This window comes from Xenopus laevis, chromosome 6S, assembly GCF_017654675.1.
Source record: "Xenopus laevis strain J_2021 chromosome 6S, Xenopus_laevis_v10.1, whole genome shotgun sequence".
Lineage (NCBI taxonomy): Eukaryota > Metazoa > Chordata > Amphibia > Anura > Pipidae > Xenopus > Xenopus laevis.
In genome coordinates, this window is record NC_054382.1 from 17,970,626 (window position 1) to 17,988,936 (window position 18,311).

At 40.2% G+C, this 18,311-nt stretch overlaps 1 protein-coding gene across 3 annotated transcripts in view; it reads left to right on the forward strand.

The window, feature by feature from the left end:
* LOC108719851 (MAGUK p55 subfamily member 7) overlaps positions 1-18,311 on the forward strand; it is a 216,991-nt gene that overhangs the window by 162,538 nt on the left and 36,142 nt on the right. For 2 of the 3 annotated variants that reach the window (XM_041567396.1, XM_041567397.1), the window contains one exon: positions 2,873-2,914. The exons of the other annotated variant lie outside the window; for it this stretch is intronic. In XM_041567396.1, coding sequence (XP_041423330.1) covers positions 2,873-2,914 — 42 coding nt within the window. The remainder of the gene's footprint in view (positions 1-2,872; positions 2,915-18,311) is intronic. 3 annotated transcript variants of the gene reach the window in all.

Consider the following 18,311-nt stretch of genomic DNA (forward strand, 5'->3'; position numbering starts at 1 on the left):
ATTAGTACCAAACCCAAAATTTGTAAACGCAGACTTTTTTTATATAAAGTATGGAACTTTTTGGCCACAAATTAAATTAAAGACTTATTTCAATCACATATAAATATAATGATGATTTATACAATTTCATACAATAATATTTGTGCTTTAGTTTTCTTGTAATTGTTAAAATGAATATTAAAGCCATTATTTCAGCTCATTTAAGCATATTATATTACATGTTGAATGTAGTGGCCTGATAAAAATCCAAAGCAATAAGCAGCCAATGTAAGCGCAGTAAAAGTCAGCACAGATAATGTGGAATTAGCAGGTAAATTCCCATGACCATATATATATATAAATAAAATAGTCAAAGGATTTTGATAGCCTTTAGGCACCAATGTCATATTTGTCCAAAAAAAATTCTATGAACCAAACAAGACTGGTAATTGCACCGTACTCCAGGCTTCCAGAAAGAAATCTGCTTTTTTGTTTGCTCAGTTGTGTAATGAATTTTTATAATTGACAATCTCAGTTATTCCTGTAAAAATTATATTGCGGAAATTTCGAAAGAGGATTGTTTGAAAGTCAGACAATTGCAGCTCTGGGAAACAGACAGCCAACATACCTATGCTGTATGATTTGTCCCTAGTTTCAGCACATAAACAGGCTCCCAGACAATCTTTCAATCTGTCTTTGGGAAGGTTCAAACAGGGACACAAGCTCTGGTCACTACATCTAAAAGGGACCCTGCAGAGCCACAGATATAGGCGGAAGAAGAGGGATCTAATAGCTACAATTGTAACTAGTAGATTATAGCTTCTGAGATGAAACACTTTGACTGTGGGATAACTGGTAGAGTAGGGAGAGATGGTGCCTATAGTAACAGTGGATAATAGTCTCTGGGAAGGGAGTGTGACTGTGGGATAGCAGGTATAGTAGGGAGAGATGGTGTCTATAGTAACAGTGGATAATAGTCTCTGGGAAGGGAGTGTGACTGTGGGATAGCAGGTATAGTAGGGAGAGATGGTGCCTATAGTAACAGTGGGATAATAGTCTCTGGGAAGGGAGTGTGACTGTGGGATAGCAGGTATAGTAGGGAGAGATGGTGTCTATAGTAACAGTGGATAATAGTCTCTGGGAAGGGAGTGTGACTGTGGGATAGCAGGTATAGTAGGGAGAGATGGTGCCTATAGTAACAGTGGATAATAGTCTCTGGGAAGGGAGTGTGACTGTGGGATAGCAGGTATAGTAGGGAGAGATGGTGTCTATAGTAACAGTGGATAATAGTCTCTGGGAAGGGAGTGTGACTGTGGGATAGCAGGTATAGTAGGGAGAGATGGTGCCTATAGTAACAGTGGGATAATAGTCTCTGGGAAGGGAGTGTGGCTGTGGGATAGCAGGTATAGTAGGGAGAGATGGTGTCTATAGTAACAGTGGATAATAGTCTCTGGGAAGGGAGTGTGACTGTGGGATAGCAGGTATAGTAGGGAGAGATGGTGCCTATAGTAACAGTGGGATAATAGTCTCTGGGAAGGGAGTGTGGCTGTGGGATAGCAGGTATAGTAGGGAGAGATGGTGTCTATAGTAACAGTGGATAATAGTCTCTGGGAAGGGAGTGTGACTGTGGGATAGCAGGTATAGTAGGGAGAGATGGTGCCTATAGTAACAGTGGGATAATAGTCTCTGGGAAGGGAGTGTGACTGTGGGATAGCAGGTATAGTAGGGAGAGATGGTGCCTATAGTAACAGTGGGATAATAGTCTCTGGGAAGGGAGTGTGGCTGTGGGATAGCAGGTATAGTAGGGAGAGATGGTGTCTATAGTAACAGTGGGATAATAGTCTCTGGGAAGGGAGTGTGGCTGTGGGATAGCAGGTATAGTAGGGAGAGATGGTGTCTATAGTAACAGTGGGATAATAGTCTCTGGGAAGGGAGTGTGGCTGTGGGATAGCAGGTATAGTAGGGAGAGATGGTGTCTATAGTAACAGTGGATAATAGTCTCTGGGAAGGGAGTGTGACTGTGGGATAGCAGGTATAGTAGGGAGAGATGGTGTCTATAGTAACAGTGGGATAATAGTCTCTGGGAAGGGACTGTGACTGTGGGATAGCAGGTATAGTAGGGAGAGATGGTGCCTATAGTAACAGTGGGATAATAGTCTCTGGGAAGGGAGTGTGACTGTGGGATAGCAGGTATAGTAGGGAGAGATGGTGCCTATAGTAACAGTGGGATAATAGTCTCTGGGAAGGGAGTGTGACTGTGGGATAGCAGGTATAGTAGGGAGAGATGGTGCCTATAGTAACAGTGGATAATAGTCTCTGGGAAGGGAGTGTGACTGTGGGATAGCAGGTATAGTAGGGACAGATGGTGCCTATAGTAACAGTGGATAATAGTCTCTGGGAAGGGAATGTGATTGTATGGCTGCAGATATAGTACAACAAGATAGGAGCAGTATATATATACAGCTATAGTTACTGTTAAAGAACAGATAAATGGCAATAGGTGAGATGGTTCAGTTGTATTAAACCATATTGTCTGTGAGTGATTATTCATCTACATACAGTAGAACCAAGAAAACAGAATTTACATCACCTGGGGCTCCTGAAGTCTGTTTTGCCCTGTTGTCCCTACAGACAGTCCTGTGTGTTGCTTCTAATTCTGCCTTTGGCAAACAAGTTTTCCAAGACAAATGAAAATGACATATAAAGAGGAATATATTCACCGCCAGCAGAAAAACTGATTTCTGATGTATTTGTGCAGCGCTTCATGTCCTTCAAAATGTCATTTTTTTTCCGTTTTGTTTTAAGTGAATTTTCTTTTGCACTTGTGGCTGGCTTTCTAACTGTTCTGCTTTATTTCTTGGCATTGGTCTGTGCGCTTTTATCCCTCATCCAGAAGATGCAGAGTTTGCTGCTCATAGCACTGGAACGTATTTAGGTGAGCAAATGGACGCAACAGAATGTTTGTTTTTTTACTTTCACTTAAATCTTCTTTATGGTCTCTGTCTCTGTTCTTTTTCTCTGTGTGTGCGTGTGTGTGTTTTTTTGTCTTTTCTTTGTCATCTCATTTCCAAATATTTCAGGAGCAGACGGGAGAGTTAAAGGTAGGACTGACCCCTCCGCTCATCTCATCGTGTCTTATGCTGTGAGTGGTTGTCAGTATTGGTACCATTACATTTCACGTCGTTCAGTTTGCAAAGCAAAATCATTTCAATACCAGCACAGTGATATTGTGATATTGACTTGTTGCTATTTTTTACTCATCGGAAATGATTCAGCCTACTGTTTGGGTTGACAGTACAAGGATGTATTAGACTGGTTACATCTGTATTCCTATAGATTGAATTCTTGCATTGCTGCTGAGTCTGGCTTGCATCTTTTGGATCAGCATGAGGGGCTGACTGCTATAGAGGGTGGGGGGCTGGCAGGCAAATTTGGAAAAATTAAGTCAAAAGACAAGTATTGCAAAGAGCTTCTCTGGAACAGAAGCTGGTAAGTACAAATATATAATAGGCAAATAACCACACTCACAAAAAAGGTTTATTCAACTTTTTGGCTCCTGTTTGTGGGCCTTCTTCAGGAATCAAAAACTATATATATATATATATATATATATATATATATATATATATATATATATATATATATATATATAAATATATATATATTTATAAATATAGTGAATAAAGTACCCCCTCTTGTAAAATATAAGGATATTATAAGTTACCGAGGACTTTCATGACCATATATTTTTTTTATACAGGTCATGGAACTCCGAGGTAACTTCTAATATCCTCATATTTTACAACTGGGGGTACTTTATTTATTATAATACACAAATTTCAATGAGTCATGTGACCGAAATGACATCAGAACTCACCGTTTATAACTGATGACATCAGAACTCACTGTTATAACTGATGTCATCAGAACTCACCGTTTGTAACTGATGTCATCAGAACTCAATGGATATAATTTACAGGATGTTCATGGCTTTTGTGTATTATATATATATATATACTGTATATACACAAATACAAATGAACGCTTCAGCACACTCACCACTCGATCAGTGTCCCGGAGCTCTGCTTCATTAGGGGTGCCGAATCACCCCTCAATCGTAGAAACAGTCCTTGTAAATAAAGAAGCGGCACTCGGGATCAAATTGTAAAAATTGTATTAGAGAAATCACATCACAATTGTGTTGTGAATTGTGATGTGATTTTTCTAATACACTTGTTGCAATTTGATCCCGAGTGCCGCTTCTTTATTTACAAGGACTATATATATATTGAGCCATCTATGTGTGGACTACTGCTTGGAAATTGGAAAAAAAAAGCTGAAAGATCTGCTTGATTGGTGATGTTGGCAAATAAGCAGATTTTTTGGATTTGGCCATTCAGGTTGTGGAATAAATGTTGCTTTGATTATTTGGCTTTTGAGAGTGTATCACATGAACAGCCAAAGTCAATCCTTTCCACAAGGGCTTTTCAGATTTGTACAAATGGAGATTGGTCAGATACGAGTTGGACAAGCCATAATGTTGGCCTCTCATATGGGCCAATAAGCTCCCGATTTAGCAACTGATGTTGTGGTATATTTGGCCTTCAGATGATATTCATTTTGGAATAAAAATATGCATTCACAAAAACAAGGTAGAATATTCCATGTAAAAGCATGTTGGTTGTTACTGGTGTTACTGACCCTTTAACACTGGGAGTAACATGAATCAGGCTCACTAAGAAGCTAATCTACTGACCATTTGTCCTAGAATTATAATGAATGTATCGAGGGAACATCCAGAACTGAATGAAGGTTGTACTTTTTATTGATTGAGATAATGTTACGTGAGTGTTGGAATTGGCATTAAAGGTCTTTTACCTTTATAATTGTGTATTGGCAATTTTAAGTGATGGATTTATATGGTTCATTTCTTAAAGGGCTTCTTTAAAATAACTGAAACTGCTCTGGGAATTGCCTACCCAGAGTACAGCAATAAAGTAGATGTAAAGCAGAGGGAAAGTATGTGTGCATTCACTACATGGACTGTTGCACTACACAGCCCTTTCTCACTTATTTAACTATCACAAAGAAAAGCCCACAATGAAGAACAAGCATAACGTGCTTACACAGGTAAGGATTACAGCTGACCTCAAAAGATCATACTTGCAGTGTAATGGTTCAATGTGCATCTTGTTCTGGAAAATGAGGTGGAATACTTTGGCAGGGAGCTTAGAAAATGTTAGAGGAGTTTTAAGTTGGGAAGAAAATTACAAAACACACAATAAACTCTTCTCTGGCACAGACATGAACAAGTCTATGAGATGAAGTTCACAAAAAGGTGAATAAACTGTAGGTGAGGCCATTTCAGCCCACACGGTTACATGGGGAAACAAAGGAATCACATGGAACAAAAGAAAACTGGAGAAGAAAAGCTGTAGAACATGACATTTTCTGTGGTTTGGAATTAATATAGAAAGGCATCTCTGAGGGCAAATACCATTTTTGAAAGGCCTCTGTTATGATCTGATTGTTAGTCAAATAATCAGATCAGCCCAGTTTGGCCCTGCGTATAGGTGGTCAAATTGGGTAAAGATCCGCTAGTTTGGCGAGGACATAATGTATATGGCCAGCTTAGTTAACCCTAAGATATATGTAGATGGATACTATGATTTAGAACATTGATTTCTTTGCTTTGTAAGAATTAATTTTAATGGGGTTATTGACCTTCAAGTTAACTTTTAGTATGTGATAGAGTGTCCTATTCTTAGTATTTTTTTTTAGAATACTGTATCTTTAAAACTGTATCTTTGTACCTTTAAAACTGTATCAATAGAGGAAAATCCTGCCTGCACTCCAGTAATTTGTAAAGTGTAATAAGTGTTTTATTCAGTCCACGTACATATGCAAAATGGCAAAGTTTTGTGCCCCCAGGGCACTGTGTAAACTTTGATTCAATACTGGCCAATGTGCAGGAGAGGGATCTTGTGGAAAAGCACCCAAAGCTGGATATACACTAAAAGATCTGCTTATTTGGTGAGTAGGCAAAACTAGTATATTATTCCACCTTGAGGTGGGTGATATAGGACTGATGATTGGATCAGAATGATGGGGATGCAGGCCCACATGGTCATCGCCACTACAAGATTTGTAAACCAGTCTGATGAATATGTGGCTGATATGGTTCTTCCTCAAGTCAAGGTGCTAATAACCAAGACTACCTTGAAAACAGAATCCATCCAAGTCAGGGGGAATCTGCATACACAGAGTTTTATTCTTTCTCATGGCAAATATGTCTACTTAGGAAGTTGTGAAGGATCTTGTTTAGTTTCAGTTCAATTATTATTATTATTAGTTATAATCCTATTGATTACTTGATCCCGGCATATGTAAAGAATCAATAATGGTGGAGCTGACCCAGGCATGTAGCGTCTCCTGGCCGGTTGCTACTCTCACGAGATTTCGGCAACTTTTCCCGAAGACTCCAGCATTTGCAAAAACAGATACTCGCAGTGAGTGCTGACCGTACATTGAAGACACTGTTATTAGTAACATTGCAGCTTTATTGTAAGACACAATGTAAGAACAATTTGACAGTGGGTGCGCAAAAACATACACGTTTCGTGCCTCTGAAGTGCCGAGTACAGAGGCACGAAATGCGTACGTTCTCACATTTTGTGTTACAATAAAGCCACATTGTTATTAATATTAGCGTCTTCAATGTGGATGTCCTAATGATTACTAACTAGGGATGGGTTAATTTTTTTTCGCCTTGTTTTGCCGAAAAAACTACGCCCATAGACTTGTATGGTGGCGTGCGTCAAAAAAAAAAAAGACACATTTGGCATGGAGAAAAGAAATATGATTTAGGATTGAATGAGAACCTGCTTTACTGTATGTAGAATGCAAACATGTCTACTGCAGTCTACACGTTTATGTAACGCAGCTTTAATGTGCTTCTGCAGCTCTTTTAAGTTAATTGATGGATTTCTATTATTATAAGAAATAGTAATTATTACTGTGACAGGGACAATCAGCATGAACCCCTCTTCTACCATTTCCCCCAACTTGGTGAAACCCACCACCAGGCATCTTTGATAGAACAACCTTAGTTTTGCAAGTGTCTATCACTGATGTTGCTTTAAGTATGTGTTGTGTAAGGAATACAGTGGCTTTGTAACCCGAGAGAGTAGCGGAGGCTGCTAGTTTAAGTACATAAAATACAAGTTTCTTTACTGCTGCCTAATGATTTTTCATCTATTCTCTTTATGAACACACAGTTTATTCTCTGTGGGTAACATTCCCGCCTAAGTCAATGTTCTATGCATAGTTGAGGTTGAGGAAAGTCGCTCTTTCTGGGTTTGAGGTTTTACAAGCAAGGGAAAACAGGAAATTTAAGCAGTTTTGGTGCTGAGCTTGTTTTCATTTCTAAAATTTCCTTTTTTGTCCCCAAAGCTCCAGATTGACAAGCCTCCGTGTTCAAATTGGTCATACAAATGTTTTTTAATGACCTGCAATGACGTTTAATATTCCGGCAACGTTTTCCTCTTCCTGCTACTTTTTCATGTGCAAATATAATATATATTAATCCTTCCAAATAAACCATGGCAGGACCCAGGAATGTCAGTATTCCGACTATTTCCCGTCTTGAAAGAGCTCATTCTATTACTTTTTTGAGCAATTTGGTTAATTATTAAGAAATGATCCGGTGACTGAGCGAAATGGTTTTTGTGTGTCACAAGTTATTATCCAAACAGAAGGCAGCTTCATGAGAGGCTTTTGTGCGGATGAATGTCATCTGTTTATTGTCATCAGCAATGTTTTCTTATATTAGGAATGCAGGACTAAGCCCATGAACAAGTGGAGTCTGCAGACTAATTGGGAGCTGTAGAAACCGACAGCAACCAAATGGCTTCCCTGTGTGAAACGACTTTGAATTAAAAAAAAGTTCAGTTAGCGGATTTACAGAATTGATTGTTAGGTCTGTTACACATGGGCGGTTTTACCGGCGCTCCCCTGCGTTGCTCTTTATTCCGTTCAGCCACAGGGGAGCGCAGGAGTAGATTCACTCAATTATTGTCAAGGGGGCTGTACTCACACAGACGCATGTAAGCGCCAAACGCAGGTAGGACGCAGCATGTTGCATTTCACCTGCATTTGGCGCTTACATGCGTCTGTGTGAGTACAGCCCCCTTGATAATAATTGAGTGAATCTACTCCTGCGCTCCCCTGCGGCTGAATGGAAGGAAGCGCAACGCAGGTAAAACCGCCGTGTGTAAGAGCCCTAACAATGTCTGTTAATCCTTAGCGGATTCAGCCGTTTGATGTCAAGATACAAAGCATGGTTTGCGTTTAACTAATCGCGGCCAATAAATCACACAGTGGATGAAAGTGAAAAGGAATAATTATGTTCACTTGAAGTCGTGTTTGTAGATAATTTAATTCCCCATGTCAGAGTATCATTTGCATATGCAAAGCAAATACGCTGTAAATCATGGAAAATCGTGGCCTTGGCTGCAATACAGCCCAAATACCGTTGAGTTCTTTAAGAAGGATTTCAAAATTGTTGGGCTGTTTTATAATTCAGTCCTATTTATTTATTCTATCATTCAGTATACCCGAGCTTAATGCAGGGAGATAGAGAGAGAATTTTTGGGGGTTTTTTTAAAAAAAGATTTAAGAAAAAATGGAAAAATATAGTGTAGTATTTGTTTTTAAATCATAACACCCGGTGAAGGGATTACACTTAAGCAATATATGGGCTTTTATTGCATTTCGAATCTTAATTGCGCATTGCGAACCTTTAACACCTGCTTTCCAATTGCGAATTTTCATTGAATCCACCGCGAACATTTGGCTTTAATCTGACAAAAGTCTCTCAATTTAATAATGAGCTGGAAATAACGTTGTATACTGAACTATATAAACATTTTGGAGGTTTGAGGAGGATTTTTAGGGTGACGTTTGGGGTGAAACGTGGATTTGTACTCTTGTAAATGTACTGTTGTTTATCTTTGTTATTGATTGATTTATTGTTATGTTAGTATAGTTATACAAAGTGGATGAGCAATATGTACCACATATCAAGACTAATACTGTATGATGTTTCAAGGCAGTAACAATTTTAGACACTGGAGGGGGAAACGGCAAAAGCTAAATTATTATTCATCTGCGTCATTTTATAAACATTTAAGGAGGACGCCCTTTCTACCCCCCAAGAACCAGATTTGAAAGAAAGTCTTCATTTTGTAGGGCAGGACAGAAAAGAAACACTCAAAAAGGTATTTTTCTTTAAGTGCCTGTTCAGGAGATAATGTAAAACCACTGGGGCAGTTCCCTCATGGGCAAGAGGAATAAGATTACTTCCAGAAAATGAAGCCGTTTTTGGTTTGTCAATAAGAAATCTCCTTTAAGAACCGCTGCTCCATGTGAAACCTTTCTTAGCCCTTCGAATAAAGTTCCCCCCTTAATGTTTAAAACATGTTAGATAAGCACAGCTGCCTTTAAACACGTGGACTTAACAGGGCACATTGGGCCAATCTGTACTCCTACTGTGGCACTTAAAATTAACGACAGTTACAGTATCGCAGGGCAATGAAACAGCGGGACTTGTACACGGCTTCCCAGGCTCTAGGAAATGTTCCCTGTCATTCAGTCAATGTTATGCGGGAGAATGTTACAAATCAATACTGTTTCATGTTGGTTTACTCAAGCTCGCCATGTCCCCTGAGATATTCTCAGAGATGTGTCTCTGGTGAGATATTCGCTGGAAGGCATAAAAACCAGGAGCTAAAGAATATTTAACAGCTTCTTTCCAAGAGAAGTGAGACCAACTGCAAATGAGTCCAGCAGATAGTAGAGGAACAACCATCTATTGTCATGAACTCATTGTTACAGACATATGTCTGTACTCACTGCACTTACTATATACATATTGCATTGAACTGCACTTTATTATTACCGTACTCTGTAATTCTACAGTGGTGTGAAAAACTATTTGCCCCCTTCCTGATTTCTTATTCTTTTGCATGTTTGTCACACTTAAATGTTTCTGCTCATCAAAAACCGTTAACTATTAGTCAAAGATAACATAATTGAACACAAAATGCAGTTTTTAAATGAAGGTTTACGTTATTAAGGGAGAAAAAAAACTCCAAATGTACATGGGCCTGTGTGAAAAAGTGATTGCCCCCCTTGTTAAAAAATAACTTAACTGTGGTTTATCACACCTGAGTTCAATTTCAAAGGTTATAAAGCCATTTCTAAAGCTTTGGGACTCCAGCGAACCACAGTGAGAGCCATTATCCACAAATGGCAAAAACATGGAACAGTGGTGAACCTTCCCAGGAGTGGCCGGCCGACCAAAATTACCCCAAGAGCGCAGAGACAACTCATCCGAGAGGCCACAAAAGACCCCAGGACAACATCTAAAGAACTGCAGGCCTCACTTGCCTCAATTAAGGTCAGTGCTAACGACTCCACCATAAGAAAGAGACTGGGCAAAAACGGCCTGCATGGCAGATTTTCAAGGCGCAAACCACTTTTAAGCAAAAAGAACATTAAGGCTCGTCTCAATTTTGCTAAAAAACATCTCAATGATTGCCAAGACTTTTGGGAAAATACCTTGTGGACCGACGAGACAAAAGTTGAACTTTTTGGAAGGTGCGCGTCCCGTTACATCTGGCGTAAAAGTAACACAGCATTTCAGAAAAAGAACATCATACCGACAGTAAAATATGGTGGTGGTAGTGTGATGGTCTGGGGTTGTTTTGCTGCTTCAGGACCTGGAAGACTTGCTGTGATAGATGGAACCATGAATTCTACTGTCTACCAAAAAATCCTGAAGGAGAATGTCCAGCCATCTGTTCGTCAACTCAAGCTGAAGCGATCTTGGGTGCTGCAGCAGGACAATGACCCAAAACACACCAGCAAATCCACCTCTGAATGGCTGAAGAAAAACAAAATGAAGACTTTGGAGTGGCCTAGTCAAAGTCCTGACCTGAATCCTATTGAGATGTTGTGGCATGACCTTAAAAAGGCGGTTCATGCTAGAAAACCCTCAAATAAAGCTGAATTACAACAATTCTGCAAAGATGAGTGGGCCAAAATTCCTCCAGAGCGCTGTAAAAGACTCGTTGCAAGTTATCGCAAACGCTTGATTGCAGTTATTGCTGCTAAGGGTGGCCCAACCAGTTATTAGGTTCAGGGGTCAATTACTTTTTCACACAGGTTTGGATTTCTTTTCTCCCTAAATAATAAAAACCCTCATTTAAAAACTGCATTTTGTGTTTACTTGTGTTATCTTTGACTAATAGTTAAATGTGTTTGATGATCAGAAACATTTTGTGTGACAAACATGCAAAAGAATAAGAAATCAGGAAGGGGGCAAATAGTTTTTCACACCACTGTATATCATACTGTAAAAATCTAGATGCGTCCTACTGCCCTATGCTGCACAACGACTTGACTTGACTTGAAATAATAACATTTTTATAGCTCTTTTAGCCATGGGACTGGAAGCACATAATACAGTACTAATTGAAGAGATGTTTTGTATTGTAATTAAAAAGCCTGGGTGAACAGATATGTTTTGAGTGTTTGAGTTAGTGAAGACGCCTCTCGGAATGTTATTGGCAAAGTGTTCCATACTGAGGGTGCTGTGTGGCAGAAAGCATGAGATCCAAAGGATTTTAGTGCTACTTTGGGTACCTTGGAGCAAAATTGGCCAAAACTACACTTCGCAGGGACATCGCCAATTTACTATAAGGAGTAGATGACAACTCGCTAGTGAAAGAGCTCAGTGCTAACAGAATTTTGCTTAGGCGAAGGATCATTACTCCGCAAAGTGTGAATTTTCCACTACGTTACCCTTTTCGCCAGAGTCTGCTTTGCCAGGTTATACTCGGCGAACAGATAAGATGAAGCTACATCCTCCTCAATCTTATGTCAGTGACATCACATCCTGTATGAAAAGTCATAAAAAAGACAAAATGCTGGAGTTTTTTCATATTTTAAAGTGGGATAGTTTTTAAAAGTTGTAACTGTAAAGTAAATAATTTTCAATATTTGTTTTAGGGTGGGTTCATGTCTAGGACAATAGAGGATCTCTTTTATCTTTATTTAGCTTCCTTGGACATTTTTAATTAGGGATGCACCGAATCCAGGATTCGGTTCGGGATTCGGCCTTTTTCAGCAGGATTCCTTCTGTCCGGCCGAACCGAATCGGAATCCTAATTTGCATATGCAAATTAGGGGCGGGGAGGGAAATAGCGTAACTTTTTGTCACAAAACAAGGAAGTACATTTTTCCCCCTTTCGAACACTAATTTGCATATGCAGATTAGGATTCGGTTCGGTATTTGGCCGAATCTTTCATGATGGATTCGGGGGTTTGGCCGAATCCAAAATAGTGGATTCAGTGCATCCCTATTTTTAATAATAAGTGTCCACTTCAAGCAATTGCACCAACATTACTAATAATGACCTATATTTACCTGCCCTATTCAAATTAGGGATGCATCGAATCCAGGATTTGGTTCGGGATTCGACCAAATCCTTCTGCCCGGCTGAACCAAATCCAAATCCTAATTTGCACATTGAAATTAGGGTTGGGGAGAGATATTGTGTGAAGTAATAAATGTTTTCCCCATCCCATCCCATTTGGTTCGGTATTCGGCTGAATCTTTTGCAAAGGATTTGGGGGTTCGGCCAAATCCAAAATAGTGGATTCGGTGCATCCCTAATTCAAATTTACCTGAGTGTAAGGGGCAGATTTATCAAGGGTCGAATTTCGAAGTGTAAAATACTTAGAAATTCAACCATCGAATTGAAATACTTTGACTTCGTATATCGAAGTCGAAGTATTTTTGACTGAATTTGGCCATAGTACGATTGAAGTAAGATCGAACGATTAAATCGTTTGAATTGAACGATTCAAAATGTAAATGGCATCAAAAAAAATAGTGGTGTATAGTTTTCAAGAGCTTAATTTCATAGTCCCATTATATTACATTATATTACAGGTTCAGTTCAGCCCAATCCAAATCCTACTTCGTTTGAATGTGATAGGGACCTTAGATTGTAAGCTCCATTGGGCAGGGAGTGATGTGAATGGTGTAGAATCTCTGTAAAGCGCAGCTCCGAGGCTACCGTCACGCAGTGCATTTCTGCAGAGAGTGAAATTGTGCGTTTTTGTGCTGTAATTCACCCTGTGTATGTGTAGGCAGGGCTGTGCATATGGCTGTCACATTGCTGTCTAAGCAAAGGGAATTAACCTCTAGTATCAGAATCATTCTGCTTTCTTGTTGCTAGATTTTGCTGACCCCAGCAAGCATTTTAAATTTCAGCTTAGACTAGAAAGGACAGACATTTACCACAGGCACAGAAAAATAAGACCAACTGCAGGTTGCATCAGAATATTAGCGTCTATATCATACTAAAAGTTAGTTCCTAGATGATCGTCCCCCTGTAAGAGCTAATTAAGGGAATGGAAGAGATATGTGGATAAGGTATATTTTTCCTTTAGGCATTTCATATAACCTGGGGTGAATTAAGATACACACATGTTGATGTGTTCTTTGCTGGACCTGCACAGTAATTACATATAAAGCCTGTAATTCCTGCCAAGCTGGAAGGGCTCAGACATTACATAGGAGAGGGATGTGCTCCAAGCTGGAACACAAGGGAGCGCGTAAGAGTTGCAGCATGGCGGTGGCTCGCTAGCAGGATTAGAATCCATCTTGTGCGCCTTCCAGAAGAAATCCATCTCTGACACGTTCATGGCAAATTTTAAAAGCAATCAAATTCAAATTACAAAATGCACTTGTTCGTCCACGCTTGGAATATTTAATTGCCAAGATGTAGTCAGTCTGAAGGTAAACAGAAATCTCAGTGTCAGGGATGAGTATCGGCTCTTCGTTGGCAGTGCTAGACCCGGCTGCAGTTTTGGGTAGGGCAGAGAGGCCATTTGCACCGATCCTCCAGCATCTCAGAGTGGGGAGAGGGGTCCTCTGGGGCAAAAGTCTAGATCAGTGATCCCCAACCAGTAGCTCGTGAGCAACATGTTGCTCTTCAACCCCTTGGATGTTGCTCTCAGTGTCCTCAAAGCAGGAGCTTATTTTTGAATTCTAGGCTTGGAAGCAAGTTTTAATGGCATAAAAACTAAGTATAGTACCAAGTAGAGTCTTCTGTAGGCTGCCAGTTCACATAGGGGCTACCAAATAGCCAATCACAGCCCTTATTTAGCACCCCAAGGGACTTTTTCATGCTTGTGTTGCTCCCCAACTCAACAATGCACTTGTTCGTCCCCGCTTGGAATATTTAATTGCCAAGATGTAGTCAGTCTGAAGGTAAACAGAAATCTCAGTGTCAGGGATGAGTATCGGCTCTTCATTGGCAGTGCTAGACCCGGCTGCCGTTTTGGGTAGGGCAGAGAGGCCATTTGCCCCGATCCTCCAGCATCTCGGAGTGGGGAGAGTGGTCCTCTGGGGCAAAAGTCTAGATGAAGGGACAGCTTCCCTCATATGTAGTAAAAGGCACTAGGTTTGCCCAGGAGCAGTAACTCATAGCAAGTAATAAGAGGCTTGCTTATAAACAGGTGACCAGTAAATGCTACCTGCTGATTGGTTTCTATGGGTTATTGCTCCTGGGCAGACTTAGTGCCTTTTATTACATTACCCACTTGTGTTATAGATCAGGGATGGGCTAGTTACATAGAGCCACAGTTTCACCTCTTCTCATATATGTATTTTCACACCCCTTCAGATACGGTCTCAGACACTCCATCGTTGCTAGGGTCGTGTAACAGGCGCATGACAGGCCCCCCAACAATATTATTCATGGAACTTGTGTATTGTAAACAGATGGCATGGTCTGTATAGACATTAAAACTGCTCCTCAGTGGGACATTGGCTAAAGCAGAACAGATGCTGATGATGTGCACTATATGTATTTATTTTTATAGCGCCACAAATGTATGCAGTGCTTTACAAAGCGTAAACAGAAACAGAAGGCTTAAGTGCTTACGTTTTTCAACAGAGTCCCAAAGAGCTTACAATCTATTAGAAAAAAGAAACAAACAAAAAGGAGGAGAGGAGTAGAAGTGCATAGGTTAAGGGTGTGTTGCTGCAGAGAAAGATGGGGAGGCTGCCACACTGTGGGTTGTATGTTGACTACTGGGATTAGTGATGGAAGCTGTTCAGAGTTGAACGGACATTGATGCTGGGCAGTGTGTATTGGGTACAATGAGGAGCAAGCTGTGTTGGGATGGACTCTTGGAGAGGTATGGGATCTGTTATCCGGAAACCCATTATCCAGAAAGTTCCAAATTATAGAAAGGCCATCTCCCATAGACTCCATTTTATACGAGTAATAGAAATTTTTAAAAATGATTTCCTTTTTCCGTGTAATAATAAAACAGTAGCTTGTACTTTATCTCAACTAAGATATAATTAATCCTTATTGGAAGCAAAACCAGCCTATTGGGTTTTTTTTAATGTTTATATGATTTTCTAGTTGACTTAAGGTATGAAGATCCAAATTACAGAAAGATCTGTTATCTGGAAAACCTCATGTCCCGAATATTCTGGATAAGAGGTCCCATACCTGTACTGTGCATTGTTATTTGGGTGCATTAGGGTAAGCTGTGCCATATGATATACAGTTAGTGATGTTATAAAGGTTTGTTCAGGGGTCCACAGCCATTTTTAGCTGTGAGCAGCATTCAAATGTAAAAGGATTTGGGGAACAACTAGGGCCAGATTTACATAGTGGAAGCCCCGAGGTCTGCTGCTCGTCACCCCTGTCCCTATTATTTATACACATGCGTAAATTTTCATCCAAAATTTTGGAAATAATAAGACGGGACAAAAAAGTTGGCGCACATAGCGCAGCAGTTTTTTACCACGCCCATTTTGTGGCGACACCCCCTAATTGCCATGTTAATTTTAAAAAATTTGGCAGGTTATGAAAGTTTGAACATATTTCTGTGGTTTTTATTTCAGTTATTACAGTTTTGCTAATGAAGGTGAATTGCCCTTTAATCTGGGAGCCTAACTTCTCCCAAGTGACCTGTTATCTTATATTGTTACAATTACTTATTTGCTTATCTCGAAATCGTCTTATCTGCTGCTGTGGCTGTTCTGGGCTCTCTGCCAAAAGCCAATTAAGTTAGAAACTTTGTTTCATTTTCTGGCTGTTCAGTGCAGAGAAAAACAGGACTTTCCAGTACAAACGAGGGACTGCGGGTTGAGCCGTCAAAAGAGGGACTGTTCCTCTAAAAACGGGACAGCTGGGAGGTATGCATTGGGTCCCGAGCACTGTGGATTGACGCACAGGTAATTGGAAAAAAAAAAATCTTATCTCCTGTCCGTCCCCAGGGCTTCCGAACCAAGTGCATGTCGTCGTAGGCCGGGCCTTTGTGAACTTTCCACAAATCCGGGCCTGGGAGCAACACAAGCATGAAATATGTTCCTGGGGGTGTCAAATAAGGGCTTTGATTGGCCATTTGGTAGCCCCTATGTGGACTATCAACTTACAGGAGGCTCTGTTTGGCTGTACACTCACGAGCCACTGGCTGGGGACCACTGGGTTTGTTTATGAGCAGGAAGCCAATGTGCAATTTGTACTCAACATTCCTGCAATGATAAACTGGTGCAGGTCTCTTTGCTCTGTTTCAGTCTTGTGGCTACCCCAAGTCACTTCCTGCATGTTGTACCATTGTAATTATGAATGGGGATAAGTAGGTGTCCCTGTTCCTGCCCCTTCCCAGTCTCGGAATGCAGAGGTTCAGCACCCAGCCAGACCCATAGAAGAAGTTCTCTATACATGAGCATTAAAGGGATTGTTCACCTTGACTGTTAGTATGATGTAGAGAGTGATATTCTGAGACAATTTGTAATTGGTTTTAATGTTTTATTATTTGTGGTTTTTGAGTTATTTAGCTTTTTACTAAAGCTCTTCAATTTGCATTTTAAGCAATCTGTAACTAGGGTCTAAATTCCCCTAGCAACCATGCATTGATTTGAATAAGAGACTGGAATATGTATAGGAGTGGCCTGAATAGAAAGACGAGTGATAAAAAGTAACAATAACAATACATTTGTAGCCTTACAGAGCATTTGTTTTTTAGATGGGGTCAGTGACCCCTATTTGAAAGCTGGAATTAGTCAGAAGAAAAAGGCAAATAATTATAAAACTATAGAAAGTAAATAATGAAGACCAATTGACAAGTTGCTTAGAATTAGCCATTCTATAACCTACTAAAAGTTAACTTAAAGCTGAACGCTCTTGCACTGCTTCCATGGGTCAATGTAAAGCTGAGCTTTGTCAGACAAACACTGTGTAGGTTCTCGTCAGTCATGTAGCTTTTTTTTTTTTAAATAGATTACATGATATGAAGTTTCATCCTTGTATCCTTATCGTATTGCCCTATGCAATCTTACTTATCACATATATTGCAGGGTATAATTGCATTATGTTTGTAAGGTGAGTTTTTACAGGTGTGAGATCATAACAGTATGGGATCCCCTATCCAGAAAGCTATTATCCAGAAATCTTCCAAATTAGAGGAAGGCCGTCTCCCATAGACTCCCATTTTAAGCAAATAATTCGAATTATTTAAGGCAATTTCCCTTTTCGCTGTAATTATGAAACAGTACCTTGAATTTGATGTTAACTAAGCTGCATGAATCCATATTGGAGGCAAAACCCCTATTTGGCTTATCTACTGTTTAAATGATTTTAGCAGGCTTAAGTTATAGAGAGACAAATTACAGAGAGATCTCTCATCCAGACAAACCCAGCTACCAAGAATTATGGATAATAAGTTCATACCTATAATATTGCTCCTATAGCATAACTGGGGTATTTTTATATGTTTTTCTGTGTTGTATGTTTCGTGAAGCTCAGTTGTAATATATATGTTTTGCTAATAAATAATGCTGTTTTTATGGGTTACAGGCTGTTTCATAATTTAAGGGCAGAGACATACGGTCAGATTCGGGGAAAGTAGTCGCCCGGCGACAAATCTCCTCTTCTTCGGGGCGACTGATCTCCCGGAACTGCTTTCGTGCCCGCTAAAATATAAATCGCTGGTGGGATGGCACTCGGAGCGATTCGTTTTTCGCAGTCGCCCAAAGTTTCCTTGTGAGGCAACTTCTTGCGCCTTCGGAAAACGTAGCGCTCCGAGTGCCATCCTGCCGGCGATTTGCATTTTAACCGGCAGGGGAAGCAGTTCGGGGAGATGAGTCACCCCGAAGAAGAGGAGAGTTGTCGCCGGGCGACTAATCTCCCCGAATCGCAGCGTGTGTCTCTGCCTTCTAAGGCTAGGGCCACACG